The 25071-nt window shown below is 36.4% G+C and overlaps 1 protein-coding gene across 2 annotated transcripts; it reads right to left on the reverse strand.

Moving 5' to 3' along the window:
* Positions 1–786: 786 nt before the first annotated feature.
* Positions 787–24928, reverse strand: LOC121422769 (E3 ubiquitin-protein ligase LNX-like). Of its 2 annotated transcripts, none has more exons than XM_041617950.1 (6): positions 24794–24928; positions 11105–11213; positions 7634–7680; positions 6701–6924; positions 2884–3185; positions 787–1755 (listed from the first exon to the last, which is right to left on the reverse strand). In XM_041617950.1, exons 1-5 carry the CDS (start codon positions 24847–24849, stop codon positions 2890–2892), a joined length of 732 nt encoding a protein of 243 aa, XP_041473884.1. In that variant the 5' UTR covers positions 24850–24928; the 3' UTR covers positions 787–1755; positions 2884–2889. The 2 variants fall into 2 exon arrangements, with proteins under 2 accessions (XP_041473884.1, XP_041473885.1); XM_041617951.1 differs by having other exon boundaries at positions 2884–3182; positions 24794–24927.
* Between the last annotated feature and the right edge of the window lie 143 nt (positions 24929–25071).

The raw sequence follows: 25071 nt of genomic DNA on the forward strand, positions 1-25071 counted from the left end.
TGCTTAGATTACGTCATTCTCTACCATCAAGCAAATTTTCGTTGAGATCTTAGGGGGGGGCCATAATGACAAGAATCAAATACCACGGGAGATTTAACCCTATCTAGGCCGGGGTATTTTGGAAGTTCATATGGCTGGGGGGAGGGGCCCTTGAGATCTTGGCCGTCAACCGCGCGATCACGCTGAAAATTTGCATGCGGGTCGCCTGGGACATAATCTACAAAATCGTGTAGTAATTTATTCCATGCAAATCGCTATTAAGAGATTATGCAAATATATGCGAAATCATACTCCCTAAATAAAGCTCCAAATTATCTAATTTTTGGTATTAAAACTCTTTATGGTGTTCTTAGCAAGTGTACATGAACAAAATTGGATATCAAATCAATTTTTTATGTATTATATTGTTTTCTGCAATTTCTTATGTATTTCTTTGTTTGTTTAACCTTTTGTTTATCATTGTTCTTTTCAATGAAATTTGTTGGGGACTCTTCTGAGATCATAAAAAGCATAAAATAAATACATTTATACCAGTAAAACTAAAAATAATCATACATTTATGATTTTGGGTTGAAAACACAATTTGCAAGGACTTTGTAGACAAAATCACGTTTTTGAGCAATTTTTGGTCTGATATGCACTTACATATTGTTGCCTAATTTCAGAACCACGTACCCGGGTGACGCAAAATTGGTCTCAAAACTTGTGAAAGACTTGAAAGAAAAAAGTCAGCGAGCAGCACGGTCAAAAAATTCACGCAGCAAAAATATTGCGCGGTTTTTTGAGGGGGGGGGGGCCTTCGAGGCCCCCGGCCTAGACAGGGCTATGCCATTGCCTTGCATGCATTGGTGATCAGCAGCTGGCGCATCTCTGACAACTCTGTTTATGTGTACTCCTACATCCTCTGAGAGAGGGCGTTAAGATATGTCACATGCACAAGGTCCATTCCAAATGCACACTTTTGGCAAAGGGTGCTAAATTCAAGCGCGATAGTAAGAGAAATCTCCAAAGATTTGAACCGTGGTACAATTGAAACCACCATTGTGTATTCGAGCCATAACGGCTCCATACTAGTTTACAAGAAACTTAGCGATTGATCATTTGGCTGATATTTACAAATGATCATGCATCATGGTATAGGCAATCAATTGTAAAATTCACATCCACAATCCATTGTTATGAAACAATGTCCTAATCTTGATCTCTGATGGTAAGCCTGCTACACAATCTGACAGTGATCAATTTTTTTTCTAACTAATCACATTTTCCATCAAATATGGAAATTCAAAAAAGTTATCAACAACCATTATGATGTCATAAAGTTTGAGCCAAATAATGTGCAATGTATTTACTCATCTTTGCGCAGAACGTATGACTGCGCGGATCACATTTGTAAACTGCATGCAAGCCAGACTTGAGCCTAGTAGGCAGCTGACTTAGATTCAAGCAAAATACTCAGCAAAAAAAATGCAATTGAATACCAAAGAATCCAGCAAAATACTCAATTCTGGCTTAAGTATCAAATTGAATATCAGCCCTGAAATGAAGGTCTTGATTCCAATATTGGAAGTTGAAATCTCTTGGAAGACATCAAGCAGATAAGCAGGAGAGTGATCTTTGTCCAAGTAATCTTCGTCATCTGTCACAACTTCTTCTTAATCGCTGGTGAACCCATCTACCATCATTAGTCATCTCTAGAATGATGTGACGTTGCCATCCCAGTTACCTGGTAACTTTGAAGTCAGCAATAGAGCTCTGTAGAAATTTGATACATGTATAGGTAGTATGGAATGAGAAAATTTATTGACTGAACTATGCAAAATAGAATTCACGTTTTTGCTTTGTACATTTTCTGTGAAAAAAATGAAATTTCAACATAAGATTGAGTTTGAAACAGAGTAAAAAGATTACTAGAAAATGGCAAACACATGTTTTTAAAACTCAAAATCACTGTCCCTATAATGAGGGAGTACGGTAGTGTTGAACAAAAGGAACGACCCTCGAAACAACCACATATATTTGGTGGGATTTGTTAAATCTCACAACTCAAATTAAAATATTTTGAGAACAGCTCAAGGCTTTTTTAGAAATCAGGTATAAAAAAAATCCTTATTACCAGGTCCCTCGGAGAGGACCTTAAGCCATCGGTCCTCTGGTTGCTTGATTACAAGCATTCAGTAATCAGGTATAAAAAAAAATCTTTATTACCAGGTCCCTCGGAGAGTACCTTAAGCAATTGGTCCTCTGGTTGCTTGTTTACAAGCAATCAGTAATCAGGTATAAAAAAAATCCTTATTATCAGGTCCCTCGGAGAGGACCTTAAGCCATCGGTCCTCTGGTTGCTTGCTTACAAGCATTCAGTAATCAGGTATAAAAACAATCTTTATCACCAGGTCCCTTGGAGAGAACCTTAAGCCATTGGTCCTCTGGTTGCTTGTTTACAAGCATTCATGCTTTCTTAGCAATCTGGTAAAAAATCACTCCCATGTAGCCATACCAGCAAGGACCAACAGGTTTACAGTAATTTAAAGTTTGTTCTCCTCTTCCCTGGCTTCCAATTAATGCGGAGTAGACTTCTAAGAAATGCATAAATTATATGATGATCTACATGTAATTTAATCTACTGAAATTGATTTGTAACTTACAGCATACATGTATGAATGTGTCTGAAGAGCCAAATCAATAATGAATTTAAATAAGTATTGGATGATCCCCACCAAACTTCTTTTGCACAAGCCTATAACAACTGAATGGGTTTCTAAGTTCCTAACATCTCCCAAAGAGTTTGTAGTAAAACTATTGCTTGTTTCAACTCCCATAGACTTTCTTAACAGGTGAGTAGGCGCTGGACAGTGGAAGAATGATGAGTTCAAAAATACAAACCTGGATTTATGGAGAATCAAGAATAATGATATCACGATCAAAAGCTTTCCTTCTGGTTCTTGAGACTGTTGCTTTAGCTGCCATTGTCGATGATGATGATGACGACGACGATGTAGATGGTGATGAGTCGGAGGACGTCGATGAAGTGCCGTCTTCAAACATGGAGTAGAGCAGATCTCGCTGGCCACCACCTTTGCAGAAGAGTCTCATCTTCAAGGAAGGCTTGGCAGGTGTTGGTAGCTTGTCATTGTCTGGGACCAAGGGTGACGGAATGTTCTCAGAAAATGAGGATCCACTACCTTCCAATTCGAAAGAGCATGAAGAGGGATTAGAAAAGTAAGAATGATTGATTATGCTTGAAGAAGTGCATTTCCAGGCTTGAGGTCCTCGAGAAATTTGAACAAAAGAATGCAAGTTGTGTTAAAGCCTGTTTTTAGCTTTGGTAAATACCCCAAATACATAATTTGTCACTATTCCTAAACAGGCTTTAGTGGTGAGGAATGTTTTCTGAGCATAAAAAATAAATGCTGGGATAAAAAAAGCCAACCATGGTTTGGTTGGGTTTGGGTTGGGTTCAGGGTTGGCACGTGTTAAACAGTGTGTTTTAAAACATGTTTTAGAACACATTCAAAAACACCCTTTTTTTTACAAAACAAGGTAAGAGCAATTTTGTGTCTCGTCCACTTATGAAAATAACCAGAAATATCGTGATTTGCGAGTGCACGCAAGAGAAATATATCGAAACTTCATTCTGAAATGACTGGGATGGAATAACACTTGTCATAAGATCCTTGCACGCAAACTTTAATATTGACCTGAAAATGACCTTTGACCTTACCATGTGACCTCCAAATGCAGCATAACATGCAGGTCACCTAAGTACATCTACCATCCAAGTTTTGTTTAAAAGTAACTTACTTTTGCGGAGTTAGGTGTCATAAGAGAGACTTGCATGTAAACTTTAACGTTGACCTCAAAATGACCTTTGACCTAACCATTTGACCTCCGACAGCAGCATATGATGCAGGTCCCCTAAGTCCATCTACCATCCAAGTTTGGTTGAAAAGTGACTTACGGTTGCGGAGTTAGGTGTCATAAGAGAGTCTTGCATGTAAACTTTAACGTTGACCTGAAAATGACCTTTGACCTTACCATGTGACCTCCGACTGCAGCATATGATGCAGGTCCCCTAACTCCATCTACCATCCAAGTTTGGTTGAAAAGCGACTTACGGTTGTGGAGTTATGTGTCATTACAAGTTTGTGACGGACGGACGACGGACCACATTTGGATCCCTAAGTCTCGCTTTCACCTCTGGTGGGCGAGACAAAAAACGTGTTTTGAAACACTGCATAGGCTTATGTGTTGTAAATTTGGATGGATGTGATTTTAGATGAATGTTTTTTTTCATACTTTTATTTCTGAAGTGGTTTACTATTTTCTTCTAACTAATTAAAACTCTTTCTCCACAACACTCCTTTTCTCTTTCCCCTTTCTCCATTGCTTTGTCATGTTCCTTTCCTCCCTGTTCAATTGTGTACATCAATCCATATTCATATAATATTGACTGGCCTTGAGGGAGATACCAAATATATTTCCCAAACTAGTCTCATATTGCCCCGAGTCGAAGACGAGGGCAATATGGGTCTAGTGAGGGAAATATTTTTGGTATTTCCCGAAAGTAACGCCAGTCAATATTATTATTATCTGTTCAACTCTTTCTGGTACATTAAATTAACATATTGATAGATTATATAACTAAATTGTTCCTTTTTATGATCTCCACAAATAGTGCTGAAAATGTTTCCACAAAGGCTGGTAAATATGCACCTACATGTACATGTATGTCTATTTACAAGCTTGCAACAACAAACTGTTAATGGCAGTGGCAAGCTGAAAGAAGAGCTAGTCAATATTTTTATTATCATCCAAATCAGATATCTAGAGCAAAAATCATGATAATGTGGATTTTTTCTTTTAAAAATAGAGTTCTATTGTGTCATGTTAATATCAGTCTAGGCTCTGCACTTTACCATTATGACGTACTTACAAGCGCTCGGATCCAGCGTTGTCTTTATTATGACGTATATTGTTGGTGCGCGGATACTTATGAAGCGTATCTCTTTATACGCATCCACAAATGCGCTGGGGATTGATGAGCTCGGAAAACGGATATTATGGACCGCTAATTATTGTACGTAGGTGCAGTAGGAAAATTACTCTTTTCGGGGAGGAGGGGTGTACGAATATTATGGTCACTCGTCATTCAGCTGATCGCTGACCGAGCCATTGTGACGTAGTTTATGTTGAGTTAATCAGTTAGACAGACAAAGTACGCGTTTATATCGTGTCTCCAAAATGCCTCATTCAGGTAATAATAAAGAATATTCTCATTTCACAAACATATCTGAGTGTTGTGCTCACTTTATGGACAGGGAAAGAAACACTATTTAAAATAAGCTCAAATACATAGTAATACTTGAATGAAATGGAACCGCCGCACATGCATAATGTTTTACAAACCGCCGCCTTCCTGCATAAGGGCCCTTAGCCCGGACTGCATGCCGCCTTCCCGCACAAAAGGCTGTTAGCACGCACACTGTTAAATGCACGCTAACAGCCTTTCTGCAGGAAGGCGACGTGCAGTGTGCGCTTATGGCCTTTGTGCGGGAAAGCAACGATTAATAGATTGTAAAACTGACATCGTACTCTTGAGGTACACACAAAAGCAGGTGAAACTTTGCGCTTTGTAAAGATGAAGAAAAGTACTTTAAACAATATAAGATAATCAGCTAGCAAACCTTAACCCTGAAAATCCCAGGGGACCTCAATGGCTCCCTCGAAAATTTATATGATAAATCTATGAACATGACAGAGTCACGCCATATCATTCAAGACTATTTTGGGATGCATGCAGGGTACACGGTTATAATATTACACAAGTGCATGTCAGACCCCGAATTGCTAAAAAAACATGATTCATGTTTAAAGTCAAAATCTGCATCATTATTTGTACTTTTTGTTAATTAAAATCATTGCCAATAATTTCCATTCAAAACCCCCCCCCAAAAAAAAGAAGCAAAAAACTTTTTGAACTAATTTTTTTTCTTATATACCCTAAATTCCTCAATTGAAAAATTAGGCAGTTCAAAGGGCTTATATTTACAGATTTAATTAAAAGTGGCATAATTGATTCAAATCAAAATGAAATAAAGCATTTCTTGATTTTATGAAATTATGCTTTGAAACACCATAGATTGCAGTATGTCATTTTCTTCCATTGTGCAAACTCTTTTCAACCCCCCCCCTCCCCAAGACCCAAAATACCCCGGAGGCCCAGACTACATGTATATGTACATGTATGAGGAATACGGTAAACTAATAAAATGTAAACTTTAGTGTGGTTTGTTTTTGGCATTCAATTTCCATGATTTATTAATTTTTTCGGGAAATATGACCTTTTCTGTTGGAAATTCAGTAACAAAAATTGTAGCCTTCTCTTACTTACTCCAAAAATGTATTTATAACATCAAGATCTTAAATCAGACTGTATAATTTAATTTATTTATGAAAAATTGCATCATTTGTTGGAAAAAAAATGTTAAAAAATTATCTAAAACGTTTTAAAACAATAAAAACCGTTGTTGTTTTTTTTTAATAAAAACGTTTTCTATTACAACCCTGGTTGGATTGGGTTGGTTGATTGGTATAAATGAATGAATGAATGCATGAATGAATGAGTGAATGGATGAGTGAATGAATGGATGAATAATCAAGTGAATGAATTTAATAATTAGTGAATGAATGAAAGAAGTACCTTGAGAAGTGAGCTGTCTTTCACTGAGGATGTTCTTCTCCTTGTGAAGAAACCCTGGGAGGTTGCCGGGGTTGAAAGCGCAGGATTTGCGATGCAGGGAGATTGTATCCAGCTTGCCCAAGTACTCACAGCCCTTCCGACGAAAGGGGCATGCCACAGTGTGATCCCCGATCACATTGGCGACAATAAAGTCATAATGCAAGTCGGAACGTTTCAAGGGACGTCTGCAAAAAAGATTGACAAGAATTGACATAATAATAATGACAATAATTGTGATATCTTGTTAAGCGCACACCGTCCAGAGACACTCATGGTGGTAGCCCAGCAACAGATAAACAACAACAAATATAAACAAATAAAAAAGAGATCTTAACAAATACAACTGAGTACATAATTTGAAATAAAAAGAGTTTTGTATCATCCACCTAGCTAGATCCTGGTGAGGGCTGGTGCCCTCCTACCTGCTGCTCTGACAATTTAAGGGGCAAGCCCGGTCAGCTCAGAACTCACTGGAGCTCTAGCATATAAGGGCACCAGCTCCCATAGGAAGCTAGTCAGACTAGTGAGTGATGAGAAAACAAGATTTAGAGTGTACTTTACATGTATACAAAACTAATTACTTTAAAACAGGTTGAAGAAATAGGTCTTAAGATGCACTTTTAAAGTGCATCTTAACAACATAGCGGGCTGACCTCATTGATGACAGAAATCACTCTAGGGTCTTTTTATCAAAGTGGAGCCAGAGCAGGGATTATATCAAGCAGAATGGGTTTATTTTAAATGAAAAATATAAGTTCATAATTTGAGTATATGAAGAGATGATGTGTGACTATTCAAAGGAACAAAAAAATGGGCACTTCAAAGTATTTTGCAGGAAATAACATATAGGAATTTGGAGAAAAAGGCCGGTTTGGTTAATAAGAAATCCCTTACCTATCTTCAGGGCAGTTCTTCTTGTGCTTCAACCAGGTGAAAATACACTGAAACAGAACATTTGCGTAAAATGTTAAAGTGTAAATAGTAGAAAGAGGAGTACCATATTTGTAATTTAAGACTTGTAATGGACAATATCATAATGAATTAACACAAGTGGTGGTGGTAGTTTCAATTAGACACCATAGATAGCCAAAACAAATCATTAGGATACCGATAATTTTTTTTTTAAAGGTCAAGTACACCTCAGAAAAATGTTGATTTGAATCAATAGAGAAAAATCAGATGAGCACAATGCTGAAAATTTCATCAAAATCGGATGTAAAATAAGAAAGTTTTGACATTTCAAAGTATCGCTTATTTTTAACAAAATAGTTATATGAACAAGCCAGTTACATCCAAATGAGAGAGTCGATGATGTCACTCACTCACTATTTCTTTTGTATTTTATTATTTGATTTATACAATATTTCAATTTTTACGAATTTGATGATTAGGACCTCCTTGCCTGAAGCACAATATGTTAAAATACTGGAATTCCACGGGTTCAGGGAGGAATGAAACTTAATTTCACATGACAATTAAATGACGAGAAAATCAAAATATTTGATATTTCATTTAATAAAATACAAAAGAAATAGTGAGTGAGGGATGTCATCAGTTCCCTCATTTGCATACCGACCGAGATGTGCATACATGTATAACTGTTTTGTGAAATGAAGCGACTTTAAAATGCCATAACTTTCTCATTTTACATCCGATTTTGATGAAATTTTCAGTGCTATGCTTGTTGAATTTTTCTCTTTTTATTCAAGTCAAGTTTTTGTTGGGGTGGACTTGTCCTTTAAGATGCATTTTCATAGTTTCATTTAAAGAGAAATACCAGTTGTGGTACAATCTCATAATGAGTTTGATAAGAATCCAATAAAATTCAGATATTTTTATTGTCCAGTTGTAATCGGGTACAAATGGAAATTCAATTTGTTCACATAAAATGTCTTGGAATGTCATATGATACATATATACACAAAGATTACATGATATGTAAACATTTTACAAATCAGCAAACAAAGATAAGAGAAATTAAGATAAAGGCAGGAAGGGGGTAATATGATATTAAGTATGGCTATTTAATGCACAGATTGAAATGGGTTACAAGGACTTTCTAATCAAAACAACTGGCTAACAATATTGGTTTTTATGAAAATGGTCATTTGGTTTCATGACCAAATAAGTGTTTGTACAATGAATAATATGTGCCAAATGGCTCTGAAAGAAAATGTGTAATTGCTGAGAAATTAGCAAAATATACATGGAAATCGATGGAATTCCATCAAATATCTTGTATTTTTCCAAGCAAAAGTAACACCCATAACCACTTATGCTTTTCTGTCTTAAGACAAAAATATACACAGATAAAGTCTGCCCTGATATAATAAGTACATTTAACTTAATTTTCATGGAACCAAATTAAAAGGAACACAATTTATAAAAACCATTGTTAGCCAGACATTTTGATTAGAAAGTCTTTGTAACACATTTGAATTCCTGTGTGTGCATAACTGTATATTGATTAACAAAAAAATATATAATCAATCCAAATCTAAATGATTAATGGTTGAGATCAAAAGAACAAATTCGACATAAAGTCCTTATACTTACTCCATTTGGACCACATTTTGAAACATGCTATGCATGTATTTTACCATCAAATGGTATCAAGGTTAAAGATAAAATGCAGATTGTGGAAACAATTTCGAAATGAGTTTGTTCAGAATAAAAAAAAGACCACCAAAAGTATCTTTATGTATAAATATAAAAAAAATTGTGCCAAAGGATTTTGGAAGATATTGTAGATTTGCTGAGAAATTAGCAAAATAAACAGAGAATCCCATCATATTGTCGGGTCTTTTCTCAAACAATAATAATGCACTGTCCCACGTGTGCTTATCTGTGTTGGTGATCTTCAGTGTTATGTTACCGTACCATAGCTGGATCATGACATCAGTTTATACTGCAACTATTTTCATTTATCTGTAAATGAAAATTTACTTCATCAGATTTTTGGCCTACTGTAGGTAAAATGAATGAAAGACTTTGAACATGCATGGGAAACAGAAATTTGAGAACAGTTGTACGAGCAATAAAGTTATGAGCATTTGAATACTAATGCTCAGAAGATCCTCACATCGGCAATACAAACTATTTTTGTGATATCAGAACAGGAGAAACTCTCCTCTTTGTTCATGAAAGAAATATACCCTAAACCATGTATTTTAGCATAAATAAGATAGGTCCTTGTCATCTGGATTAGTTGTTTGATATTGATAATAGTTATTTTACAATATCATCATTCGTGCAAGCTTGCATCCATATAATTTTTTCCATTGCACACTGACTGAGGCCACCAGCGCTACACTACTTGTGGTTGAAGTTTACTGTTAGCGACAATCAACAGACCTCGCTCACACTGCATGTAATATTGCATCCAAACTATGTGAAGTCAAATAACAAGGATCTATTAAGTGTATATACATGCAACATTCATTTCATTCATGCAAATGGACAGAGTAGTACTTCATTCGGTGTCAATCGGTGAAAAGTTAAAATGATTTACTCAATGAGGCTACACCTCATTGAATGGATCATTTCATCTTTTAACATCCATAAAGTATTCTGTCCATTGCACTCATATACCGATACCTTGATTATTTGTATAGTATCGCAAGCCCTCCCATGGAAAAAATATATATCTGGTTTTTTGTGAAATGTGTACAAAGGAAATAGGGGAGTTGTACAGGTTTGCCATCTCTCATCTTGGCTGCATTGACAATGGGAGGATGTAATATCATTAGTGTTCTAAACATTCAAATACTCACAACTTTTTTATTATTTATTCAATTTTTATCATACTTCCACTGATTTTTTTTGTTTTCACACAAGCTATACCGGTACTTGATCAAAATGTTTAATTCTCCTTTAAAGGTCAATTCCACCCCAGAAAATGTCATCAAAATCAGATGTAAGTGTGGCTTATTTTTCACAAAACAAATATATGCACATCTCAGTGATATGCAAATGAGAGTCAATGATGTCTTCACTCACTATCTCTATTGTATTTTATTGTTTGAACTATAAAATTTTTCAATTTTTACAGATTTGACAGCAAGGACAAAGTACACTTTAACATTACCCTGTTAAAATAATGGTAATTCTACATGTTCAGGGAAGAATAATTTTTTTTTCACATGACAATGAGGACAAAATTGTTTTTCTTATATATCATATAATAAAATACAAAAGAAATAGTGAGTGGGTGATGTCATCAATCTACTCATGTATGTAACTGTTCAGTGAAATTAAGCGAACTTTAAAAATCTTTAAAAAACTTTTTGTTGGATTTTTCTCCTTTTATTCAAATCAACTTTTTGTTGGGGTGGACTTGTCCTTAAAAGTAAGTAAAAAACCCACCTCTTTACAGAAGCTATGGCCACATGGGGCTCTTTGAGGTTCAGTAAATACTTCTTGACAGATGGAGCAATACAGATGACGACTAACAGCCTCCGGATCCAAGAAATACCTTAGCAAAATGAAAAATAATAGGAAATTTATTACAATAACTGTAAGAAACAAAAAATAAAATCCTTATCCACCTTTACACAATAAAAAGAGGAAAATGATGGCAAATGACTAACAATAGTGCTATTGCAAGGGTTAGATCAAAGGGGATGGGGTAAATGGTGGATTATTTTTTTAGGGGTCTGTTTTTTTCCAGCAGCAGCATAGCTTAGGGAAAGATTCAAATAACCAATACGAGTAAAAAATAAAAAGGTAAAAACATGCCACCATACTTCTCACTTTACATGAGTTTATCAACTGCTTCACTTTAAATGTCAGGGTCATTCCATCTGGATTCACCCAGTGGTTGCACCCGACCGTCTCAGAATTCGTTGTAATTTGGTATACATAAAATTCACCATGGCCCAAGCACAAAACAAAAAATTAGTCCAATCGGTCCGTCGGTTCTCGTGCTACGGCCCGCCCTTTTCTCCTTGTTTTGACAAAAATGGGCGTGACCTTCAACTTTCAATGGCCACTGCGTCGTTACGGGTTGACCAATTTTCATGAAACTGGTACCATTTGATAGGAAATTCAGAGAGGAATCCAAAACATGCATCGAATAATGTATGGGAGCAATTTATAAGGTCATGACCTTTAACCTTAACTTTGACCTTGAGTTTGACCTCCGGACAAATAATTTTTTAACTTGATTTTCGTGTATGTTAATCATTGGTATGATATTGACAAAATATGTTAAAATCAATGATGATATTTTATTTCTTCACCTTTAAAAACTCTTCCAAAGATACCATGAAATTTCACTCTAGTCCCACACACTGATATTCATGTTAGTAAAGTGTTTACCAGTTACATGATTTCTTCCAATCTTAAGTTACAGTATGCAAGCACATGAAAAGAAATTAAGCTTAATCAGTTCACAAATAAACGATTAAACCTTTATGTTCATGAATAGGTATCTGTTTAGGCATTGTGATGTTCATCAATATATATTCATTTTGATGTTCGGCAATATATATCATATATATTCATGGTAGTAAAGTCTTCACTTTTATCATCAAAATATATACATGTATATATGTGTATATGATATATATTGCTGAATCATAAAATGCCTAAACAGATACCTATTCATGAGCATAAAGGTTTAATCTTTTATTTGTGAACTGATTAAGCTTAATTTCTTTTCATGTGCTTGCATACTGTAACTTAAGATTGGAAGAAATCATGTAACTGGTAAACACTTTACTAACATGAATATCAGTGTGTGGGACTAGAGTGAAATTTCATGGTATCTTTGGAAGAGTTTTTAAAGGTGAAGAAATAAAATATCATCATTGATTTTAACATATTTTGTCAATATCATACCAGTGATTAACATACACGAAAATCAAGTTAAAAAATTATTTGTCCGGAGGTCAAACTCAAGGTCAAAGTTAAGGTTAAAGGTCATGACCTTATAAATTGCTCCCATACATTATTCAATGCATGTTTTGGATTCCTCTCTGAATTTCCTATCAAATGGTACCAGTTTCATGAAAATTGGTCAACACGTAACAATGCAGTGGCCATTGAAAGTTGAAGGCCACGCCCATTTTTGTCAAAACAAGGAGAAAAGGACGGGCCGTAGCACGAGAACCGACGGACCGATTGGACTAATTTTCTTTGTTTAGTGCTTGGGCCATGGTGAATTTTATGTATACCAAATTACAACGAATTCTGAGACGGTCGGTTGCAAAATTGCACATTCATTGGGTGAATTGGCATGGAATGACCCGTCAAGCAACCACACAGCTCATGTGTGAAAGTGATCCGGCAAGGCAATTGTTCTTCTCCCACGATTACAGATGCTTGCGTTGCGTATAACGTTGGGGAAGAACAATAGAAAACAAGATGGCAGCGTAAACATCGGGTAAGTCTCTTCCGACTTTCGTTTCCATGAATTTAAGGCCAGGGCCACTCACACATTGTACGAGGTTAGATCTAGTATATAAATATATGGTGAGACTATCACATATCGACCACCTCTTTTGAAACCGACCACCTTGCGCGCATTAAAATTATTGCGTATTACAAACGATACGCGCGGGAGAGTAGGCGCAGTGTCCATAGAAACTGTAAGAATCGATTTTACGAGAAAAAAAGATGCAACAAAAAGTAAAAATTTAGTAGAATTAATCAAAATTGTATTGACTAGACCCTAACCACGCTGAAAAACCAAGAAATCCGATAGGAAACGGCTTTAGAACAAATATCCGTCGTCAATCGTCGAATTTTGTGCCGGAGCTCGCAATGGAAGTAGTGAGACGATCATTTAGCATGTTGAAACCATAAAACTGATTTGGAAGAGTCAAAATACTTCGCCACCACGACAAGAATCGGCCGTAAACTTAGTGTATCGCGGGTGGTCGGTTTCAAAAGATGGGTGCAAATGAGCAAATCATCGTATTCTTTGTTCGTCGATATACCATATACGCGGATTGAATCGGAGTCGCCGTGCGAAACATGGGAATCTGATCTGCTTAATTTTCTGCACATATGAGACGAAAACTGGGTAAAATTGATGAATATTTTTCGCAGATACGATGCTTAGAAGATTAGGTGGTCGATAACTGGGCCCGGGCATGATATTTTTCTCAATTTTTTTATGAATTCTTGTTTAAAAATAAAATCCATAGCGTAGAAATTTCGGAAATGAAGTTGTATCCCATGTTAGGGCTAGATCTTTTAGAAAGAAAGTAACGTTAGAAATCTCGGGGGCGAAAGTTTAAATTCAGGTCTTCAGCCTTCAGGCATAGGCCTACATGGCATATCAGGTTTTTTGGTGGTACACGCAAATGAATAGGAAGGAAGACCTTGCTTCGTTGAGAGTAACCTTACATGTATGATGGTGGGCCCAAGTCTGCGCACCAATTTGAGTTAAGATTTAACATGAATTTCTTCTTATTTCACAATATCTTTAAGTTGATAATGTTCCTTACATCATAATGAGTTAGTGTGCCAAATATCTCATAAAAATTTGAAAGAAATATATGATTTTCTTGGATAAAACCTCGGGCATTCATTTTCAGATTGAAAAAAAAAATGGTACCCCATGTCTGCGCACTCATTCACTTTGCACACGATTCGGGAATTTTGATGACAAAAGGATGCATTTTGAGACCGTCACATGAAATGCCCTGAATTCATTATTTTTCCACCATTTTGAGTCGGATTTTTTTATGAATATGGTTGAAACTACCCCTTATCGACCACCTAATCTTCTAAGCATTGTATCTGCGAAAATATTCATCGATTTTACCCAGTTTTCATCTCATTTGTGCAGAAAATTGAGCAGATCAGATTCCCATGATTTTCCACCCAGGTTCGTAACGTTACCTTACGAATAGGGAAACTTCGACGTCTCATCACGTTACCTGATCGATACTTACTATCGTGACAAATGGGTAAGGCTGCTAGTCTTGCTTCAGACTGATGCCAAAGTTATGGATTGATTTAATAATCTTTTCCTGTCTTGTGGTGTTGGCAACCAAACAAAAAATTACAATTTTTGCCACTGCTTTAATATGGAGCCTTTTGTTTAGAGAGAGGCCTCTTTCGATCCCTCCACCATTTTTTCTAATTTACTTTTTTTCCTTCTCTTTCTTTTTCATTTTTGATCTCCTTTTGTTTTTCTTTTCTGTCAATCTTTTTTTTGTCTTTTGTTTTGTACCTCATATCTTCTCCTGTCCTATTTTTGCCACTGCTTTAATTTGGAGCCCTTTTTGTCTTTTGTCTTGTAACTATCATTTTTTTTCCATTCCTTTTTTCTGTTTTCTTTTTATCGTTATTATTTTTTTTTTCATTCTTTTCTTTTCTGTCATTTTTTTAAAGCCATGTTCTTTGTTTCTTTTCTGTATTGTTTTTCTTAATTCAGGCCTATTCTTTTTTCTCTCTCCTTTTTCTTTTATTTTCTCTATTTTTTTCTTTTAGTTTCCATTTGCTTAATATGTTTTGATTGCAATTAAGAATTAATTTTGATATCTTTCTTCGTAAATGACGATCAAAGCTCTTGTCTTTGTCCATGCTGATACTGGGAGCTTTATGTGAAATATTGATGCTTTTTCGAACTTGAATAAACAGTCATGTCTTCCAACCTGGGTATCATGTGTAGGACCTACTGCCAGCGGTTTGTATCATTGAGATCGATGGTTTGTATATTGTCTTATATCATATAGATCTGCATTAATTGCATTGAGTAATCGGATATGATTTGTCTATTGTTTTTTTTTTAATTCATGAATGGCTATCATACTGTTTTTTTTCAAGCCCTATGACTATGTTATACATGTAAATATTCATCTGTATAAATTTGTCAGTCGCAATGTTAGTTTGCATGTTACTTTAAATGCTAGTACTATTTAGACTTTGAAATTATTATGTATCTTTATAATATATGGGTTGGAATCTCTAACGTTTCCACCTCCGGTCTGACATATAGGTAAGCTTACCCATTTGTCAGGAAACGTAAATCGAAGCTTTACCTATTTGTCAGGAAACGTTTCAAACTCCAGCCTTACTTTTATGTAAGCATTTACGTTGCCTGACAAATGGGTAATCTAACGGTTAGCTTACCCATTTGTCAGGTAACGCAAATCGAAGCCTTAGCCATATGTCAGGAAACGTTTCAAACCCCAGCCTGACATATGGGTAAGCTTACCCATTTGTCAGGTAACGTAAATCGAAGCCTTAGCCATTTGCCAGGAAACGTTTCAAACCCCAGCCTTTACGTTACCTAATAAATGGGTATAAGCTAACGTAAGCTAACCGTTAGCTTATATACGTAAATCGAAGCATAATTAACCCATTTGTCAGGTAACGTAATTCGAAACCTTCACCCGGCCATTTGTCGCGTAACGTAAATTGAAGTGCTTCGTATTTGTCAGGAAACGTTTCAAAGCCCAGCCTGACATAATATAGGCAATCTTACCCATTTGTCAGGTAACGTAAATCGAAAGCTTACCCATTGGTCAGGAAACGTTCCAAACCCCCGCAGCCTTACATATACATGTAAGTAAGCTTACCCATTTGTCAGGTAACGTGAATCGAAGCCTTAGCCATTTGTCAGGAAACGTTTCAAACCCCAGCCTGACATTTAGGTAAGCTTACCCATTTGTCAGGTAACGTTAATCGAAGCCTTAGCCATTTGTCAGGAAACATTCCAAACCCCAGCTTTACATATAGGTAAGCTTACCCATTTGTCAGGTAACGTAAATCGTAGTGTTTCCAATTTGTCAGGTAACGTTGCTAACCCTGGCCTGAGAAAATAGGTAAGCAGTGGCGTAACTGCGGGGGGGCATCATGGGGGCACGTACCCCCCCCCCCCAATTAGCTGCCCCCCAAAAAAAAACCCGGGAAAAAGAGAAAAAAGGGAGAAACATAGTGTTATATTATAATTATGTTATGTTATATTACATAAATAATGAAAAATCACTTTATGTAACATAATTTGCTCAGGACCTATGTTCTTGATACTCGCATTGTCTGTATATAATCCTATTGTACTAAAACCTCCCGTTTTCAAGTCAATATACACCAATAATTTTCCTCACACTTCGAATTATTTTTGTTTTATGTGCTGACATATCATTTAACGTCTTAATGTAAAACATTTCCCGTCCGTGCTTACGTTCGCATTAGTGGATTAGTGAGATATGTCTGCTCTTCATGATTTCCTAAAATCAGTCCTTAAGATGTCCCTTTTCCTGATCTGAATATCAAATATTTCAGCTTGCGCTCGCATCATTTGGTTAGTGAAATACGCATGGTCTACGTGCCCCTCTTCAGGTATGAATTTCCTAATTTTTCAGCTCGCGCTTCGCGCTTGTAATATTTGACTAGTGAGATGCGTATGATAATCATGACTGCGATTGGCACTCGCATTAGATGACTATGGTGAGATTTGTGTACTCTTAGTGGATTTAAAAAAAAAAATAGTCCTTTAAAAAATCCATGTTTGGGAACAATATACACTAAAATTTCAGCTCGTGCTTCACGCTTGCTTCATTTGGTTAGTGAAATACGTATGGTCTTCCTGAATTCCTACAAACAAGCCTTAAAATGTCCCTCTTTAGGTCTGAATTTCCTAATTTTTCAGCTCGCGCTTCGCGCTCACAATATTTGATTAGTGAGATGCGCATATCAATCATGATTACAATTACTACAAGTGCTATATGTATATGGAAGCATATAATTCTATCAAAATCAGCAAGCGCTTGGCACTCATATTAGATCACCATGGTGAGATATGTATAGGCCTACTCTTAATAGATTCCTAAAATATAGTCCTTAAAATGACTGTTTGGTGTCAATATATATATATATATATATATATATATATATATATATATATATATATATATACATGCATATATATAGTGTGTGTGTGTGAGTTTGTTTGTTTTGTGTGATCGAACGCCTTTGAAACGTTGAGTCATGATTTTGCCCCCCCCCCCCAAATCGGAAAAATGGATCGACTCCCCTGTGGGTAAGCTTACCTATATGTAAGGCTTGGGTTTGGAACGTTTAATGACAAGTATAAGGCTTCGATTTACATTACCTGACAAATGGGTAAGCTTACCTATAAGTCAGGCTGGGGTTTGAAACGTTTCCTGATAAGGCTTCGATTTACGTTACCTGACAAATGGGTAAGCTTACCTTTATGCCAGGCTGGGGTTTGAAACGCTTCCTGACGAATAGGTAAGGATTCGATTTATGTTACCTTATGTCAGGCTGGGGTTTGAAACGTTTCCTGAAAAATAGGTAAGGCTTTGATTTATGTTACATATATGTCAGTCTGGGGTTTGAAACGTTTCCTGACAAATAGGTAAAGCTTCGATTTATGTTACCTATATGTCAGGCTGGGGTTGAAAACGTTTCCTGACAAATGGGTAAGGTTTCGATTTACATTACTTACTATACACTCTAAAAAAAGGTTCAGTAAACTTCACCCAATATTGTGAATTGAATTGAATTTATTAATAAACTTTATTCATTTGTGATGAATATTTTGTTTTACAATAATACAAAGATAAGAAAGCAAATAATATTAATTATTATAACAGTAGGCCTATACCAAATAAATGGTAAATCAGAATACATATATAATCGCACAATTCAATTTCCAAGGATTTCAAATTAATTGAAGGAAATATATACATATACATTTTTTTTACATCTTTCTTTCTATACATCTATATACAACAAGAAATAAAGTATTGCTATTATATTAAATATACAAAGTATGCAATAACAAAAAAGCAATATCATTAGACACACATAATGTTAAATCAACTTATCATGCACGGATTCATTATTTCACTATATATATACATATAATTTATGATAGGGGTTTATTTGGAATACTAGTGGGTTTTGAAGCATAAGTGAAAGAAAAAAATGCAGTTGTTATAACTTTCTCCTCATAAAATATTTATAATGGCTTTGATGAACTTAAAAAAATAGAGTACGATCATAGAGCTATTTAGCTCTATGGTAGAATGACAACATACATATACAATAAGGGAAGTCATACTGAATGCTTATCATCATTTTGCAGACATTCAAGGGGAATGAAACCTTTGGAACAAATAGGCTTGTGTAGAAAAAGAAAAATCAAAGAATAAGAATAAAGAAAGTTTGAGAAAAATCGGACAATAAATGAGAAAGTTATGAGCATTTAAATATTGCAATCACTAATGCTATGGAGATCCTCCCATTGGCAATGCGACAAGGATGTGTGATGTCACTGATGAACAACTTTCCTTTTGGTGGACTATAAAATACCCTCAAAATGTCTCTTTTTGCTTTTTCTTATGGTGATACAAACTCTTTATCCATGATGTATTTAAAAAAAAATATGCATTACATGCCCTCATGTAGAAAGAACACATGATCTCTAGATAGATGTGATAAAAGAGGCAATTCAAGTGAAATATATACTAAAGTAATGGGGAGAGTTGTTCATCAGTGACATCACACATCCTTGTCGCATTGCCAATGGGAGGATCTCCATAGCATTAGTGATTGCAATATTTAAATGCTCATAACTTTCTCATTTATTGTCCGATTTTTCTCAAACTTTTGTTGATCTGTTTCTTTGATTTTTCTGTTTTCACACAAGCTATCTTGTTCCAATGGTTTCATTCTCCTTTCAAAGATGAAAAATTTGTGCTGCATTTCCTCTAGCATAGGCCTTTAACAAACCGTGAATATACAAAATCAACGCAAAAAAATCAAACCTAAAAAGGAACCATATTTCTTTCAGACTCATCAGAAATCACAGCATCAAAATAAGCCCATAATAGCAACAGTTTTAAATGACAAAACGGTTAAATCAAAGCCCGTGAGAATCAAAGCTTCAGATTCCAATGTCATGATGATGTCGACAAATTCATCCTGGCACTCCATATCGATAAACACATTTTTGTAAGAGCTAATCTTTTTCAATAAAAAAATCTTTACGCAAATCTTAATAATTGTCATATTTCATTATAGGCCTATATAGGTAGAACTCACCTACGTTCAATTTCAAATTACAGTTTTCACAAAATCTAAGGTTAGGTGGTACCGGAGGTGGTAAGTTCTCCGGTCTTTCTCTCAATACTGTGTAAAAGGGAGCATGTGTGTTTATTGGGTAAGATTGTGTACAATATGAAAAGTGCTTTTTTTATTGGTAAAATTCAACGAAACGTTGGGTAAATTTACACTATATTTGGTTTCATTTGGCCCAACAAACATCCCCAAATGTGCATCTCCCGGGTTTTTCCCCCCAATATTGGTAAACTGTTTAGAGTGTATATAATGTCAGGCCGGGTTGGGCTTCTCTCTGACCATGGACCCTATAAATGATCTGACAAATGGATGAGGTCACCTGTAATTATGTCAGGCTGTGGTTACACGTTAACTTACAAATAATTACGTTATATCTGACAAAATTAATGTTTAAGCTAACCTACAGTATATAGGTCAGGGTGGGATTGGAAACGTTATCTGAAAAATCAGTAAAGGTTTAGATTTACGTTACCTGACAAATGCGTAAGCTTACCTATATGTCAGGCTGGGTTTTAAAGTTTCCTGACAAATGGGTAAGGTTTAGATTTACGTTACCTGACAAATGGGTAAGCTTACCTATTATATCAGGCTGGGTTTTAAAGTTTCCTGACAAATAAGAAACACTTCAATTTACGTTACCTGACAAATGGGTAAGCTTACCTATAATGTCAGGCTGGGTTTTAAAGTTTCCTGACAAATAAGAAACACTTCAATTTACGTTACCTGACAAATGGGTAAGCTTACCTATATGTCAGGCTGGGGTTTGAAACGTTACCTGACAAAATAAGGCTTCGATTTACGTTACCTGACAAATGGGTAAGCTTACCTATTATGTAAGGCTGGGGTTTGGAACGTTTCCTGACAAATGGGTAAGGTTTAGATTTACGTTACCTGACAAATGGGTAAGCTTACCTATTATATCAGGCTGGGTTTTAAAGTTTCCTGACAAATAAGAAACACTTCAATTTACGTTACCTGACAAATTGGTAAGCTTACCTATATGTGAGGTTGGGGTAAGGAACGTTTCCTGACAAATGGGTAAGGTTTAGATTTACGTTACCTGACAAATGGGTAAGCTTACCTATATGTCAGGCTGGGTTTTAATATTTCCTGACAAATAAGAAACACTTCAATTTTCGTTACCTGACAAATGGGTAAGCTTACCTATATGTGAGGCTGGGGTTAGGAACGTTTCCTGACAAATGGGTAAGGTTTAGATTTACGTTACCTGACAAATGGGTAAGCTTACCTATATGTCAGGCAGGGTTTTAAAGTTTCCTGACAAATGGGTAAGGTTTAGATTTACGTTACCTGACAAATGGGTAAGCTACCTATATGTCAGGCTGGCCTTTGAAACGTTACCTGACAAAATAAGGCTTCGATTTACGTTACCTGACAAATGGGTAAGCTTACCTATTATGTAAGGCTGGGGTTTGGAACGTTTCCTGACAAATGGGTAAGGTTTAGATTTACGTTACCTGACAAATGGGTAAGCTTACCAATTATATCAGGCTGGGTTTTAAAGTTTCCTGACAAATACGAAACACTTCAATTTACGTTACCTGACAAATGGGTAAGCTTACCTATAATATGTCAGGCTGGGGTTTGAAAGTTTCCTGACAAATAAGAAACACTTCAATTTACATTTCCTGACAAATGGATAAGCTTATACCTATAATGTCGGGCTGGGGTTTGAAACGTTTCCTGACAAATGGGCAAGCCCGGGGGGTAAGCTTACCTATACGTCAGGCTGGGCTTTGAAACGTTTCCTGACAAATGGGTAATGCTTCGATTTACGATACCTGACAAATGGATATGATTACATTTATCATGCCGGGAAACAATACCTGACAAAAAAGGGTAAGATTCACGTAGATTTAAGACATAGATTATAGACAAGCTCAACTGCAATTGTAGGCAAGGCTTCACGTCGGTTTACGTTTCCTTATAATAGGTATAAGCTTACCTAGATGTCACCAAGGGTGGAATTGTGACCTGCCTATATAGGTATGCATGTAGCTGGCCTATAAATTTTTATAGGCTTCACGTCAAAGCTGAGTGGGACACATTTCACAGTCTCTTTTTTTTTTGGGGGGGGGGGTGATGGGGAAAATAAAATGAAGAAGATATGTATTTTGCTAATGTAACTTTTGATATCCATCGCCCGGGATCCAGGGCCTATGTTTTTGGCAACTTAGGTGGGCCGATGATGTCCCCGTTTTCCTTTTTCTCATGTCATTACATAAAATCATAAATGTTTCATTTTTTTCATACATGTGTAAATGATGTTTCTCCATTATGATGACGGCAATAAATAATACATTTAATCAGTTGTCAATCCCATTGTTTTAGTTCTTGGTTTGAATAAACCTACTAGTAATTTCTTATAATAAAATACAAAAGAAAAGGTGGGGATATGACATCAACCCACCTTATGAGTATGCATGTGAAAACTGTTTCACCGGAATCATACAAATCGTTAAAACTCAATAACTTTTTTATTTGTTTTCCGATTTTTCTCTGTGAATTGACTCTATTTACTGAGATATAAATAATTGTGTCTGAGTTGTTTATTCTACGATTTTGTGTTTTAGTTGTTAAAAATGTAACTTATTGTTTGAACATTAGTTTAAAAAAATTCTTTGTAATCCTTGGATATGAAATCTTGAAACCTGCTAGGATGGGAGGGGGAGGGGGTCGGGTGTCCAGACACTTTCGAAGCCCTTTATTTTGTCTTTATACACTAAAACTATGAAATCAATCTTTATTTTGTTCTCTACAATATTTCCTAACATTTTGTACTAATAAAAATTGACGAAACTTCGCTTGTAAATTTTTCCAAATGACTTTCTAAAATTGATCATCTGGACACACTTGGTATCTCATGTACGCACCATTATTTCCTTAATAATCAATTACTATTCGAATTTCTATAAAGTAAATAGAGATAACAGGGAGGGGTGGATCCAGAATTTTCCAAGGGGTGGGGAGGTACTTTATTTTGTTTAGAAAAACTTGTAACAAGCAAGCAACAAAAAAGAAGAAAAAAAGAATAAGGGTCGATGCAAACGAATAATTTGGAAAGCCAGCACTGATCAGCTAGGGCAAGGGTCGAACGTGCATCCACATGTCCGCCACTGATTACAGGCATATATGATATCTTCCTTTTCTATTCCCTTTTCTCTATAGTCTTTCTTCTCGATTTCCATTTCAATTTCCACCCCCTTCTCTCTCTGAAAGTACATTTTAATCATCATTTCTGTATTTATTTACGTTGAGGCTGGAAAGAGGCTACACGCTTTGGCATATCGCGTTTTTCTATCGATCAGTGTAATCGAGATCGCAACGAGCTTACCCATATGTCAGGCTTACCCAATGGTCACGCTTGCCCTATTGTCAGGTAACGTTTGAGTGCCCGAAAATCTATCCCAATTGTCGGGTAACGCGAGCGATCTCTCCATAGACCGCACGCTTAGCGCTTACCCATATGTCAGGTAACGTACTTAGACAGGAAGCCTTACCCATTTGTCAGGTAACGTTTCCAACCCCGGTCTGTTTTTCACGGCGTCTCCGATTCAATCAGCGTATATATCGACGAACAACGAATGCGACGATTTTACATTTGCTCATTTGCACCCATCTTTGAAACCGACCACCCGCGATACACTAAGTTTACGGCCTATTCTTGTCGCTGTGGCGAAGTATTTTGACTCTTCCAAATCAGTTCTGTGATGTCAACATGCTAAATGATCGTCTCACTACTTCCATTGCGAGCTCCGGCACATGATTCGACGATTGACGACGGATACTTGTTCTAAAGCCGTTTCCTATCGGATTTCTTGGTTTTTCAGCGGGGTTTGGGTCTGGTCAATACAATTTTGATTAATTCTACTAAATATTTACTTTTTGTTGCTTCTTTTTTTTCTCGTAAAATCGATTCTTACCGTTTCTATGGACACTGCGCCTACTCTCCTGCGCGTATCGTTTGTAATACGCAATAATTTTAACGCGCGCAAGGTGGTCGGTTTCAAAAGAGGTGGTCGATATGTAGTAGTCTCACCATACCTGTCTATGCATTGAATGTGCAAAGTTTGTGTTCGTTGCGTATATTCTTTTACTAGAATCGTGCAGATATGCGGGTGCGCAGACTTGGGAGACCGCGCAGACATGGGGGAACTGACCATACGTTAGTAAATGATTTTTACTCTCTAGAAGCCTCCTGGCTAACTAGGAGTGGAATTGGACATTATAACCTCGTTTGTAGGATGAGTGGAATTGGAGTGGAGCCGGCACGAACTTCGCCCGAGGTAGGTTTACATGGTTTACACTAGACCAAAAGCTTCGGTCTCTGTTATGTTGGTTGTTCAGCTGAACTTCGTTGGCTTCACTCACCAAAAGTCAGAGACCGAAGTTCTAGCGCGATCTGTACAGGGGACTCAATGGCCATATGTTTATGTACCGTACTTAAGATCGGATAAAACGGGGAAGTGAATTTGCGCGACAGCCGAGGTAAGTCACTGTTTTTGTTCCTTTTAACTTCATTTTTCTCCTTTTTTTGGCAATTAATGCCAAGGCCCAAGAGCCTAGATAGCTAGAGGGAATAAATTTGCATTTTGGTCACGTTAATTTTCAAAATTTTTATTCATTAAAGACAAAAATTGAAAAGCCCCGACGGGGGATTTTGCATTGGTGGCTGCACGATAGACAGCCGTCTGTGTACGAGGGGAAAATTTTTTTAAAAATTGTTAAAAAACTCCTCGAAACAGACGGCTGCCAGCTGTCTAGGTTTACACATAACCTTGTTCATTGAATGAGTGGTTTACACAGAATGTGGGCCACAGCAACATCGGACCATCCATTCAATGAACAAGGTTATAATATAACCATCGGACTGGAGTCAAAACTCAAATGCTCCACTGACTTTACTATCAATTCAATTTCATACGACTTAATACAATAAATCATTATCCAACTGCTACAAACACACACCTTTTATTTTCTTGATCCTCTATATCTTGAGTTGGAAACTTCCTTTTTCGAGACATTGCACCATGAAGTAAATTTTCGTGAAGTTCCTACTCTTCCCTCGGCCTCGGGTCTATTCTTTTTTTCAAATTGGCCGCCGCGCCGCGCCGATCATCATCATCGCGATGATGATCCCTAATAAGAGGGCGCGCTATGCAGCAATTTTTTAAAAACAATCGATTTGGGAATACGGGTGGAAATCATAGATAGGCCTATATATGGTGGAAATACCTCGTACATGG

Source organism: Lytechinus variegatus, chromosome 10 (genome assembly GCF_018143015.1).
Source record: "Lytechinus variegatus isolate NC3 chromosome 10, Lvar_3.0, whole genome shotgun sequence".
Lineage (NCBI taxonomy): Eukaryota > Metazoa > Echinodermata > Echinoidea > Temnopleuroida > Toxopneustidae > Lytechinus > Lytechinus variegatus.

Bases quoted from the DNA above. Each gene is read 5' to 3' on its own strand.
- LOC121422769 (XM_041617950.1), bottom strand. From the start codon at position 24,849: ATGTCTCGAAAAAGGAAGTTTCCAACTCAAGATATAGAGGATCAAGAA. The intron at 7,681-11,104 runs GTGGGTTTTTTA...GTTCTGTTTCAG, and splicing joins GCCATAGCTTCTGTAAAGAG to TGTATTTTCACCTGGTTGAA. The intron at 3,186-6,700 runs GTACTTCTTTCA...CTTTCGAATTGG, and splicing joins AAGACAGCTCACTTCTCAAG to AAGGTAGTGGATCCTCATTT.